This window comes from Heterocephalus glaber, unplaced genomic scaffold (genome assembly GCF_053883595.1).
Source record: "Heterocephalus glaber isolate CG9 unplaced genomic scaffold, H.glaber_assembly_v1.0 deba00001497, whole genome shotgun sequence".
NCBI lineage: Eukaryota > Metazoa > Chordata > Mammalia > Rodentia > Bathyergidae > Heterocephalus > Heterocephalus glaber.
In genome coordinates this window covers 73,011,593-73,024,200 of record NW_028258320.1, presented here as the reverse complement: position 1 = coordinate 73,024,200, position 12,608 = coordinate 73,011,593, and the positions used below count along the sequence as shown (strand labels likewise).

The window sequence follows — 12,608 nt, the reverse complement described above, 5'->3', positions numbered from 1 at the left end:
TAATTACCAATAAATAAGTTACCTAAAGAATGATTATATTACTAACCTCCTTTTTGCAAAGCCTAATTACTCAGTAAGGCCTCAAAGTCTGATAATTTAAATTGCCTACTGACTGCAGCAAAACTAACCAAGATTGTATTAATTTCCAAAAGTATTCTTAGGAAGTTACCCATTACAGGTTTAGGTACAGCCTTTGAGAACACCCCAAATTTAATGTTCATATTTGTCTTACAGTTTCTTTAGGCCCATTATTATTCAGGCTTATATAATTATAAGCATTTTCAGCTTTTGATACCTAGATGGTAAAAATACTCATGTAATTCTTCAGTCCTTGAAATTAATATAATTAGAAGCTAATTACAAAATAGCTGAGTTTCTTAATCACATTTAAGAAACTAGTTTTGTGACTACTGGTAGGATCTTTACTGGTCAGGCAGGGTAACAAACATGACATGGCACACAAAATTGGTTAAAAAATGTTTTAATTAGGTAATGTAAAAGCTTAAACACTATGTTCAGATTCATATTTGTAATAAACATGTAAAAATGCTCTACATAAAAGTTGATTTAGTTATTTGTGCCTATGTCAAACTTGTACTAGGAGTGGAGAATGGTAATTTAAATTGTAATTTAGAAACCATGAAAATCCCAAAATATTTGGTTCAAAGTTAACTCAAAGCAGTGTTTAACAAGTTTTATCTTTGGTATTTTAAAATTATTTATATGAGTATTACCAGTTTTATTAATACTGTTTTCAGCATACAGGTACAGATTATACTTTAGCTATTAATATACTGTAGGTAAGGTAGGGTGGCTCTAAAGCGCTAAGTTTATTAGTCAGTAGGCTTTTTCCTGTTTTTCTTTACTGCCATTTCCTGTTGGTGAAGGGTATCTTGTGCTGCTTGCTGCATTTTCTCCAGTTTTTCCAGAGTCATAGATTTTAAGGGTAAAAGTTTGGGTTTACACAGCACCATTGTGGTTACATCTTCCACAGACAATTGCCCTAAATTTAATAAGAAATAAAGATTAATTCAGTGAAAATAACTCAGTCATTTGGTGGCTTAGATGTGGAGCTAGAATGAAGGTCTAAAAACCTAATCTGTTGTCAGTGGACAAACTCTTGTTATTGGACTATTTTTCTCAGGACCAGAGTGATCATAGCCACCTCCATAAGCAAATGTAGTACTGGAGTGTTAAGGAGGACAGACTTTCAACTTTGTATAGAAGACTCAAGCTGCCTTAACTACAACTTTTTGTGTCAGATGTTTAATTTGAATTAAGGTTTGGGAGGATATGTACCTAATGCACAAAAGTAAAGCAAGGTATGGTATTAATGTAACAAATATTCAAATTAATGTTTAAAACCTTCAGCTTTTCTTACTGATTGATAACCTTTTCCCCCATTTTCAGACAAGTTCTCACTTTCACTGAAAATTCCGTATTGGAATCTGCACTCTTGGCTTTAACAGAATTTCTAGGTATAAGAAATAATGTTTCATTTGTTATTCTGTTATCAAGGGAAAAGTGATCTTTACAAACTACTCCCGGCAGAAGTCTGACAGTAAGGACACAGTCTGCAGATGTGCAGCTGTTAATGCCTGCTGTGTGACATCATCACTTGATAAGTTTCTGTAATACCCTATGAGCCACATATCTATGATGTAGGTACCTTGTTTTGGAAGAACCTCTCGGAACGTTGACTTCACATCTGCCATGTTGTCGACAGTCAGTTTTCCTTCAACAAGAAATTGTTTTTGTTATTCACAATTCCCAAAGCATATTACCAGAGAGATTTCCACCATAGTTTTAAGTGAGATTGAATTTCCTATAGAAAGTTAACTGTCCTTGTGTAATTTTCCCATTAATTTCCTGTGGTTATTTTTTTATTGAATCATTGTTCAGGTTATAGAAACATAATTTTTATTAATCACTAGTGGCGGTAATTGGAAGGCTGAATATTCAGCCCACCCCAAAAAACCTTTTGTTTATTAGATGAAGATTGTTAATATCAGATGAGAATACATTTATAATGCAACCATCTTTTTTCACTGCTAGCTGCTTCTCCGGAGACGGATATTTTAAAAAACCCGCTGACAGGTGGGTGAGGCAAATAGGAAGAGGAGCAAATGTTTCCTAACATTCCCACTTTCTCAGCAGCTATCAACTGGTTTCTACTTTTACTCTCTTTGCAAACAAAAAGCATACTAAAAGTGCCTCCACAGCTGTAATCTGTAAGGAAGCAGCACAATGGGTAAACTGGCTTGTAAACAAACACTTTCAGTTTACTGTTTCCCTCTCATACAGACTACATGTGAAAGGACCATCATGTATGTTTCGTGAGCACTCTGTCAGGAATGTCCTGGCATACATGCCATCTGGTTAGTGACATTTGTTCCTGGATTACTACTGTATGTTCAAGGTGTTCTGGCTGAGGTGGCAGAAGGATCCCTTTCCAAAAACATGTTCTTCCAGACAGTCCCACCCGGGTAGTGATGTTTCATCATACTGATGTAATCTTACCATACGTCTTTCACAACAGCAACCCACAGGAGAAAGATTTATTATTTATAACGTGGTGATGCTGGCATGGTGCCTGCCTTCCCACCCCCCTCAGATTCATTTTCATCAGGGGAAGCTGCTCCTCTCATTCCTGCAGGACTGCTTTGACATTGCTAATGAAAGATTCCTATTTTCCATCCTCCAAGCTTCTTCCCCTCTTTTGTTTAAATTATTCTGGCCTAAGTTCCTCAGGAACATCTATCTGCTTTTCAAAACTTCGTCATCACACTTCGCCACTATACCACTCTACTGGAGAGATGAAGTAGGAAATGAGCCTGGAATAAAGCAACTCATCATTAAAGGGAATCTGATGTAAATACAATATGCCATTTCCTTAGAATGCATAGCTTCTCCTACCACATTCTTTCCTCCTCCTCAGGTCTGCCAGTGATACCTGATTACTTCTTCCCCACCCCCAGGTTAAACACCGCTAATAGTGCAGACCTTGATTAGCTCTGCTTGCTATCAAAATACCTAGTCTCTCCATTAAAGATGTAACAATGAAAATATTAGGCCTTATTTAGTATAAATTCTGACATGCCAATATAAAGGATATAAATTACAGATAAAGGTGAAATAAATATATGGCAGCTAAGGATTTTTATGTGTATTGCCAAAATGCTGAAACTCTGAATATTTAAATCTTAAGTTGTTTAAATCACTACCCTCCCTTTGTTTTCTTAGTCTATACCTCTCACACCAAAAGTTTGGCCAGATGAAAATAATGAAACTTGGTGTTGTACCAAGCCTCAGATTCTGACTAAGCTGCCACTGTAAGTGGAGACCAGTGCTGTCACTTGCCTACCTGGCTTCTGCTTTACTAGGCCCCCTTAGGCACTGGCAGGAGAAACAGGACGGGAAGGGCTAAAATAACCAAGGTGGTAGTCGGACAGCTGGCACTGGGCTGGCTACACTGTCTTTATAATTGACTACTTTGAGAGTCCAGAGTAGGAAGGAACATTTCTTTTTTCAGGTGGCCTGCTACTAGCCAAATGTGGGTGTTTTGTCTGGTGTAATGTGCCCTAAGTAGTTGTGGCTTCAAGAGTACTTTCTCAGCGGTCAGGTGAGATGCACAGAATACCAGGGACAAACTGTCAAAGGAAAGATATAATAGCCATGGCTGAAAGGCTATGGTCATTCAATTTAGTAAGTATGTAAGTGGCTACCATGTGTCAGCCACTGTTCATCAGTGAACAAAAACGACAAAAAGCAAAACCTTTGCTCTTGGGAGCTTATAGCCAAGGGCAGTGATGGCAAACCTTCTAGAGTTTACAGTGATACAAACAGCCTGCTGCAGCACACATGCCATAAGTTTGTCAATTCTGGCCTGGTGTAAGGGTAAAGAAACAACAATGCTAGAAGGTAGTACTACAGAAAAATAAGATCATTTATGGGTATTTAGGAACGCTGTGGTAGGATATCAATTTCAACAGGAAAATTAATGATCTCATTAAGAAAGTGACAACACTTAAGCTAAAACTTTTTGTGGATGTGACTACAAATACATGTTTTATGTCTCTGAAACTGGAAAAAGTCAAAAGCCTGATAGTAGTAGCCACAGTGAAGGAAGGTATGGGGAGATGATCAGACATCTCTCTTGGCTTCTTTCCTCTAGTCTTGCTTAGTGGTGCCTAAATTTTAGTTTAGCGCAGTGTTTAATACAAAGTAATGTACATACTTTCACTATGTGGACATGTTATACCCCATAGTAACTTAAAAATAACTTACCCTAAAATGTGATTTTAGAATTCAATCATCCATGCTTTTACTCACTTCTCATTACATCCCCCAATACTTACATTACCAGATTTAACAGACTAAAACTAGATCTAGGAAAAGTCCAAAAGCACATAGTTAGAAGGCTGGCTTGGAAGCAGATTTAGTGTGGAGCCCACTGAGGGAACAGCAACATTTGAGCTGGTGTTAGGTAAGAGGAGAGCAGATTATGAGAAGTAGAAGCCAATGAAGGTTGAACTAACATATGCTCTTTTAACACTGATGGGAATGGGTAGTTTTGAAGCCATTATGACCAATACACAGGAGGACAAAAGTAAATTAGAAATCAGTTAATCTGAGGAATTAGGTAGATTAAAAAAAAACCTTAAGTGCAACAGATATGTTGCAGACTACATTTCCCCCCCTTCTCTTTAATTTGGGAACTATATCACAATTAAATTAGTGTATTGGCCTAACCAACATGCGGGTGTTCCTTTTCCTCTTAATTTGTGGATTCAGCATTCCAATTGTCTGTCATACTTGATACCACTCTGAAGGCAATCTTTTAGGAGAAACTAATTTTAGATCATGAATTCTGTATGTCATTAAGATTTTTTTTGTGGTGCTGGGGATCAAACTCAGGGCCTCATACATACCAAGCAAGTGCTGTACCACTGAGCTAGATTTCCAGCCCTAAGTATTATTATTGTTTGTAGTATGAAAATTAAACACAGGGAGCTCCGAGCTACAGCCTCATCCCTTTTATATTTTATTTGGGTCTTGTTAAGTTGCACAGGATGACCTCAAATTTGCAATCCTTCTATCTCAGCCTCTTGAGTAGCTGTGATTGAAATTGTGTACCTCCACAGTAATTGTTTAAAAAAATTATTAAAAAAAAATAACTTTCAAGTCTCAAGGTTAATTAGAAATATGCAATATTTTTAAAAACTTGTATTTTCTTCTGTGATATATCATCACAGATTATATGAGGTCTTCTATCACAGCTCGGATGAGAACATACTGATTAGACTAAGATCAAAGGTTAAAGAGCTGAACATAACTATTAGATTTAGATCACACCATTTTTACCTAGCCATCCAAAAAAAACATAAGCTATGGTCACACAATGGGCAGACAGAGAAGGGGACAAGACTAAAATCCAAAATGAAAACATATTTTGGATGGCAAAGCCAACTCTTGGTTTCTAAAAATCTTCAGGACAGGATTGGATCTATTTAAAAAACTGTCCTCATAGCTTACACTAAGTCTTCCTAGCCAATAACTGATTTTTACTAGGGGCCCCATGGAGCCATTGCATGAGTAAATGTGGTTACCCTCTTTATTAATGTGTGCCAGCTACTCCTAACCTGTTACTAGGTCTCCACTGTCATTATTTTTTCCCGCAATTAATTCATCTAAACTCATCAGCTTATCCTAATTGCATGAAACCCTATTTTTAAAGTCTGAAATGGATTGTTGCAAACTATCCCAGGGCTCCAAGTGTTTTAAACAAGCTATGACAGTAATGTATGCTACAAATAAAAAAGAGGCTTGCAGTAGAGTTTTTTGTTCTGATCAATTTATTTCATATTTGGACTTTAAATAGGATACAGGAGTGTATGTCTGGAGCTAACTAGTTGTACTCATGTTCATACTTTAAATAGGGAATAATGCTGTACTATGACCACACTGATAATTAGCTATGTGACCTGGAATACATTTAACTAACCAGAAGCTTGGTTTCTTCATAAAAAAACATGTTTTTGTATCTGTCCTTGGTTGCCAGGTTCAAGTGTAAAGTGAATATAAAAGTGCCTGTAAGTACAGAATACTAAATACAAACATTTATTATTCCAGGTACAATTTTCATAGCACTATATATAATAAAGGAGTTGCTCTAGATTATGAGGGTATCTTTTAACTCTTAAAATATTTGAATCTTTATAAACACTATGTTGCCCATAAGACAGAATGATCTATTTAACAGTGTTTTCCTTTAAAAGCCTATCTTATTTAAAGTAGTATAGGCCAGGTTTGGTGGTGCATGCCTGCAATTCCAGCTACCAGAAAGGCTTAGGCAGGAGGATTGAAGTTTGAGCTCAGCTTGGTCAACTTAGTGATTTGGTGAGAACCTGTATGAAAATAAAAGAGTGGAGCCAGGTGTGGTGGTACATGTCTGTTATCCCAACACTCTGGAAAGCTGAGGGAGGAAGAATGCAAGTTCAAACCCAGCCTTAGCAACTCAAGTGACCTGGTGAGACCTTGTCTCAAAATACAGTATTTAAAAATGGGCCATAGATATAGCTGTATTCAATGCCTAGTACACTGAAAAAAAACCAACCAACTACAAAACAAACAAAAACAAAAAACCCAGCATGTACTGCCAAATTGTGTCCTTAAATTTTGTTTTTAAAAATATGATAAGGCAGGAGGTTTGAGGGGGGAATGGGATAAAATAAAATATGATAAGGCAAATCTACTTCATAATAGAATTCAAGATTTAAAAACTTTGGATGCCTTTTTTGTTTCTGTTTAACCTAGAAAAGTCACAGCACCAGAAATGAGGCAAAAAAGCAAAGACTTCTAACACATTTTGAGATTCTCAACCAGTGTGTACCAATCATGTTTTCATGTAGAAGTGCAGAGGTCATAAACTGGTGGCCCATGGTCCCATCCAGTTAAATGTTTTACTGGTTTCCTAGATGTTTAAAAAGTATTTGAGTCAATGTTTAAAAGTCTGGAGATCTGACATAAAATCCAAATTTTAGCTCTATACCAAGTGCACATTCCCACAGCAAAATACAGCCTAGACTGGGAAGTGATGTGCTCTCAAAATCTTCAGCCTTCACTATTGTGTCCTGTTTCCCTTTACCCGCCTGGCCACTGAAGACACTTGGGATTTTTGTTGTTTTTTGAGATGGGGTCTGGCTGTGGTTGCCTAGGCTAGTCTCCAACTCCTTAGCTCACATCACCTTCCTACCTCAGCTTCCAAAGTAGCTGGGATTGTGAGCATGTGCCCAGCCTAGGAAGCACTGAGAAATAAAAATTCAACCCCTGGTAACTAAAGAAGACACTAGGAGCAATCTTATTTATGTAAAGGACAGCAAAGGATATTTTTCTTTTGTGAATACTTGCTAAATTAGCTCCTTTAAATTCAATCTGCCAGGTGCAGGCTGTAAGTGCTTATGGCAAGAGTGCGATAAATAACTAATAACAAAAGATTATCTTTTGTCTTATCTAAGACTTGAGGTTAACTGATAGATGAAATTTCAAAAACATAGATTCTGAAATGTAAATATGAGAAAAAGGTGGAATGGAAAGCCCAGAAAGACTGTGTTTTTCAACAGACACAAAGTAGTAATGTTCACTCTCCCTCAAGCAACTGCCCACATGCTAGCAGAGTGCTTAATGTGGATTGATAGTGTTCATCTGGAGATGCCAACTAACATATGTCATACAGTTGGAGACTATAGTAGATTCTATTCTATCTGGCATCTATTCTATCTTTGCTATCTGGCATCTGCTGGTAGAAAAATGCTGCAACATGCTCAATTTAGCTAATTAATTCAGACTCATATGAATAAAATGCGCAGGGCTGAGTTTCTGAAATGTGCCTAGGCCTTAGAATGGGAACTGTACTTGGGTAAATTGTGATGATGCTGCTGGCTTTGGTATACTGTGGTAGCAGACATTACTATTAAGTTAGTAGAAAATGACATCTTCCTTATCCAAAATGCCTTTTCCAAACCACTATTGAAAAATTTAATACTGGACAGTGATCCTAATAATACTGTTTATTAGCTTTTAGAAAAAGTATTTGCTCCACACCTGAGATATTTAGTTAGCTATTTCCAAAATACATAAGCAAAGAGAACTGTTGGATATTTTACATACTCTTTCTCAAAGCCTGGTCCTCAGACTATCTGCATCAGGGCTATTAATAAATTTTCCAAAAGCCCTCTAAATATCTGAATCAGAATCTTTAAGTTCCCCACATTAAATATGGAGAACTGTCTTAGATTCACTCATTCACTAAATACTTAATGCCTACTATGTGCCCAAATTGGACTGCTTCAGAAGTTATTAATGATAACTGAATTTTGATCACATTCCATGTGCTAGAAACTAAGCCAAAGCACTTTACATCTTAGAATTAATTCTGTTCAATAATCTTAGGAGGTTTTAAGGCTGCCCTCAATAGAGAGAATGAGTAAATTGTCCAAGGTAACCCTGCTAGTAAAGGTCCTGTTCCTGAAATCCAGGCCTGATTCTAAAACCTACACATTTGTTTTTGCATTTTTTGTTTTTGCCTACTAACTTTAAAAAACATATGAAGTCTCAGTATCTTTTGATACTCATCCCCCTTTTCTCTTACTCCCTGCTCTTCCTTTCTTGTCTAATAGTACAGTAGTCGCCCTTCTACTTTTGTGTCATCTTTAAACCTACTCTTAATTGATATGTTATTCTGCCTTTCTTAAATCTGGAGTGAATATAAAATTGTTTCCTATAGGTAGGCACAATGGCGCATGTAATCCCAGACTTGGGAGGCTAAGACAGGAAGATTGCTTAAACTCAGGAGTTCAAAAGCAGCCTGAGCAGAATAGTGACCCCCATCTCAAAAAGCAAAATGAGGGCTGGGGATTTAATCAGTGGTGCAGCATCTGCCTTGTAAGTGCAAGGTCCCGAGTTCGATTCCCAGTACCAAAAAAAAAAAAGCAAAATGAAGTTGTTCCATAATCCCACATGAGCAAATTTCCTTCTACCCAAAGAAAGCAACTGATAAGAGTACATTATGTACCTTTCCGTATGATGCTAGAAACATCAAAATCTGTTGGTCTATTATGAAAAATGCAGATTTTTTTAAAGCCCCCTAGAAGTCGGGAAAAATATTTAACCAGTTTTGCACTCCAAGACCATTTTCTTCTTCCTTAAATGCATTTTCTTTCACTTATCTTCTATGATGAAATATGTGTAGGGTAGGAAGAGTACATGAGCTTGGCAGTGTTGGGAGTTTTCCTCTCGTGATCACAAAAAAAATCCCACAAGGGCAGGGGATTTAGCTCAGTGGTTCCACCACCTGCCTCACAAGCACAAAGCCCCGAGTTCGATCCCCAGTACCAAAAAAAAAAAAAGTCCCACAAACACTTCTGTATCCATTGGTTAGAGACTGTTCCTTATGACTCGTGTTAAGTATAATCTTGATTTTGCAAATTTTAATAAGCTCCATTTAATGCTACCAAAAAACTATCACAGAAACACCAGGGCCAATTAGAACTTGCAAGAGAATTTCAGGGAGAAAAAAAAATTACTTACATTGAATTGTGGCCAGATGGCTAACAGTTGCCTAGGTATATGCTTTAATAACAAGAGTCATCTGTATTTGAATTGCAGGGCCCACACATCTTTCATCAACAAACTGCAGGGTGCCAGGAGTTGAAACTCATGAAACTATGCTGACATCAGTGCACTTTGTTGCAGACTACATTGCATCAGCTTCAACTACAGGCAAAATAGCAGCAACATTTTATTAAAGGGAGGCAGTTTGTGTTGCCAGCTCAGGACACTAACATATATACTCCACTCATCCACTCTCAGGATTAAATGCTAAACTCTTTGTGTGCTAAGTGGGATGGATTTAACGAGCAAATCATGGCAAGCGTACAAGCTGCATTTGAGAAGGCTTAATCATGATTGGAAAAGTACTGTTAAGTATTCCTCCAAAAAATGTGAAAAGTTTCTACAGTAACTTCTGGTTAATAAAAAAATGGGGGGGGGACTTTTCTCAAATCTATTGGCTTAAAAATTCTTCAAAGTGCCAATGTCATGAGGGGAAAAGATAGGGGACAGTTCTACATTAAGGCTAAAGAGTTACAGCACCCAAATACAATACATAAATCTTGACTGGATTCTGATTTAGGGGATATGGGGTAGGGAGAGGATATAAAAAATATTGAGTCAATTTGGGAAATTTGCACATGGACTGTGTTTTAAACATTACAGAATTATTAATTTTCTTAGCTGTAACAGTAGTACGGTGTTTTGCAGAACTGCTTCAAAATTCTTAGGAAATTCATGTTAGAAGTCTTAGAGGTCTCTGCCTAACTGTGTAACCTATTTCCAAATGGTTCAGTGACAATAAAACAGTGTGTAAGGAGGGATGAAATAAATGTCACACAATGTTTTAACAACTGCTGGATATAAGGTTAGAGTATAAGAATGTTGTATTCTTTTAGCTTTTTAATGTATAAAGATTTTTTACTTTTTTTTTGGTACCAGGGATCGAACTCAGGTCCTTGGCCTTGTGCAGCAGGAGGCTAAACCACTGAGCTAAATCCCTGGCCTTGTATGAAGGTTTTAATAAAACATTTGGGGAAAAATCATGTGGAAAGAATTCAGAGGGCAAATCTAAGAAAAAGTTGAGTAGCAGGACTATGCTAAATTTCTGATAAATTGAAGATCCATACAAATTGGCTGGCAGTGTCTCAGGCATCCAGGAAACACCCTGTATATTCAATCTTTCAGTTAAGTGTTTACCAAACTACTATTCTGTACAGAGTGAAATCACAGGCAGATCAATCTGATACAGAGCATTCTATTTAGGCATAGACGTGGTAGTGAAGATAAGAACATAAGCAGGGGCTGCATATAACAGTGATTGTCATAAAAAGAGATACAAAAAGTGCTAGATAAGCTTGGAGAAGACTACTTCCTGTTGGGGAGAAGCTGGAAACACATCTCCAAGGATAACAGAATCATAGATACTAAACCACACAAGGTTACTGCCACAACACACTACAAAACCTGGATTACGAATGCTAAGGAATTAAAAAGAAATTAGGTAGAGAAGGTAAGATTTGCACTCTTATTGTCTATAGGCTAGGTACTGTATAATCAATTTTTAAATTTACCTGAAAGTTCTGCTCTTTTTTTTTTCGAAGCTTTAGGCATCCAATCTGGTATTATCAAGAGGACTCAAAGTTCTTGACTCAAGCCTACAGAAAGAACTACACGAGATAATGTCATAATTTTGGCGAAAGCAGTATAATATACGGTGTTTTACGAATAGGCACAAGCACTTATTTAATAAACCGCAGGCACTTAGAATTAGAACAGTATATCCTTAACCTAGAACTTCAAGATTTACAAAGACTCAAGAAAGGATAGACAAGAAAAAAGTGGAAAAATCAGGTGAAGACAGGCGATGGGAAAATAAAGACTTGTGGCCTTGCCGCGGAGGTGAGGGAATCATCTTTTTCTTTTATAGTTGGCGTGGAAAGATTCCTCAAGCTCTAGAATTCTCCAGAGGTCACGGACTGGAGTACTGTACTTAGTCTGGGCTTTCGAGGCGCGCTCAGAGCTCCATTTTGCAGGAGTTAGGGGATCCGCCCCGCTGGCCGCTCCAGCCCCGTCTGGGCGCTCCCGGCCCCGCAGGCTGCTCTAGGCAGGCCAGGGAGACCCGCCGCGCGCGCGGCCTCGCCCCACAGGGAGCCTCAGAGGGGCGGAGGGAGGCGGGCCACCGCCCGGCCGGCCGGAAAGAAAACCTCCTTCCAGCGGAAGCGCCCCGAGCCCGCCACCTTCTCAGCGCTCAGCCCCCTGGGGACCGTCCGGCCCGAGCCGGGCGCGCGCGTGGCGCCCTAGGGACACTCACCTCACGCCGCAGCTCCGCTCGGCAACAGGCTCCACCTGGGGCGCGGGCGGCGACTATTCTCACCCCTCTGCGGGACCCTATTCGGAAGTGCCAAATGCAACTTCCGCAAAGGAGAGGGAGTTTTGGAGCCCTAAACTGTTGTCCACCTAGGTAAGTGACCAGTCTTCTCAGCGAAATAAGTAAGGGCCAGGAAAACAAACCTGTAGCCCTGAGTATGAATTAGCTTGCCGAATACGGGATGTCTGGTCGCGTAAGGTCCCTCCTTGGGCCTACCTACAGATGCGCCCCTTCTTTGTCGGCTCAGCTGTTGCCCAGGGTAACGGTAAGGTTTGGACGAAGGAAAAAACTACGTCACGCTGGAGACAGGAAGCCAGGAAACTCTTGCTGCCATTAACAGTTATGGCTGCCTTAGCTTCAACTGTTAACTTCCGATTAGGAGTCGTCTCTATCCTGCCGGAGGCTCACTCAGTGGCCCGGCCAGCCAGCTGCGCCTAGTGGGCGGGAGACCGCGTAGAGCTGCGGAGGAGAGGAAGAGGGCGGAGAGAAGGAAGCTGGCACCAGTGCCTCACTGTGATTGGGCAGCTTCGCAGGGCCTGGCTCCGCCTGCTTTTCTTTCCCAGCGAGTGGCCGGCCCGCGCCGGAGGGGTGGGGCGGGGCGGTCGAGCCGGAGTGTGTGGAGGGGCGG

At 39.3% G+C, this 12,608-nt stretch overlaps 2 protein-coding genes across 7 annotated transcripts in view; one reads left to right on the top strand and one right to left on the bottom strand.

Annotated features, from left to right (window-relative positions):
- Window positions 1–465: 465 nt before the first annotated feature.
- On the bottom strand, window positions 466–12,428 carry Bbip1 (BBSome interacting protein 1). 6 transcript variants are annotated; one of them, XM_004838948.3, is made up of 4 exons: window positions 12,197–12,428; window positions 11,184–11,279; window positions 1,670–1,735; window positions 466–1,003 (listed from the first exon to the last, which is right to left on the bottom strand). In XM_004838948.3, the coding sequence occupies exons 2-4, from the start codon at window positions 11,221–11,223 to the stop codon at window positions 834–836; spliced, it is 276 nt and encodes a 91-aa protein (XP_004839005.1). In that variant the 5' UTR covers window positions 11,224–11,279; window positions 12,197–12,428; the 3' UTR covers window positions 466–833. The 6 variants fall into 6 exon arrangements, with proteins under 6 accessions (XP_004839005.1, XP_004839004.1, XP_021109113.1 ...); XM_004838947.3 differs by lacking the exon at window positions 12,197–12,428 and adding an exon at window positions 11,924–12,112; XM_021253454.1 differs by lacking the exon at window positions 12,197–12,428 and adding an exon at window positions 11,924–12,099 and having other exon boundaries at window positions 11,184–11,267.
- Window positions 11,907–12,608, top strand: part of Shoc2 (SHOC2 leucine rich repeat scaffold protein) — an 83,801-nt gene continuing 83,099 nt past the window's right edge. The window contains exon 1 of the mRNA XM_004838950.4: window positions 11,907–12,073. The gene's annotated coding sequence lies outside the window, so the exon portion shown is untranslated. The remainder of the gene's footprint in view (window positions 12,074–12,608) is intronic.

What these genes read in the sequence shown, in the direction of transcription:
- Bbip1 (XM_004838948.3), bottom strand. Translation starts at nt 11,223, where the DNA reads ATGCCTAAAGCTTCGAAAAAAAAAAGAGCAGAACTTTCAG. An exon ending in AAAAAGAGCAGAACTTTCAG is followed by an intron (nt 1,736 to 11,183) that starts GTAAATTTAAAA and finishes TTCTTGTTGAAG; the next exon opens with GAAAACTGACTGTCGACAAC. An exon ending in AGAGGTTCTTCCAAAACAAG is followed by an intron (nt 1,004 to 1,669) that starts GTACCTACATCA and finishes TATTAAATTTAG; the next exon opens with GGCAATTGTCTGTGGAAGAT.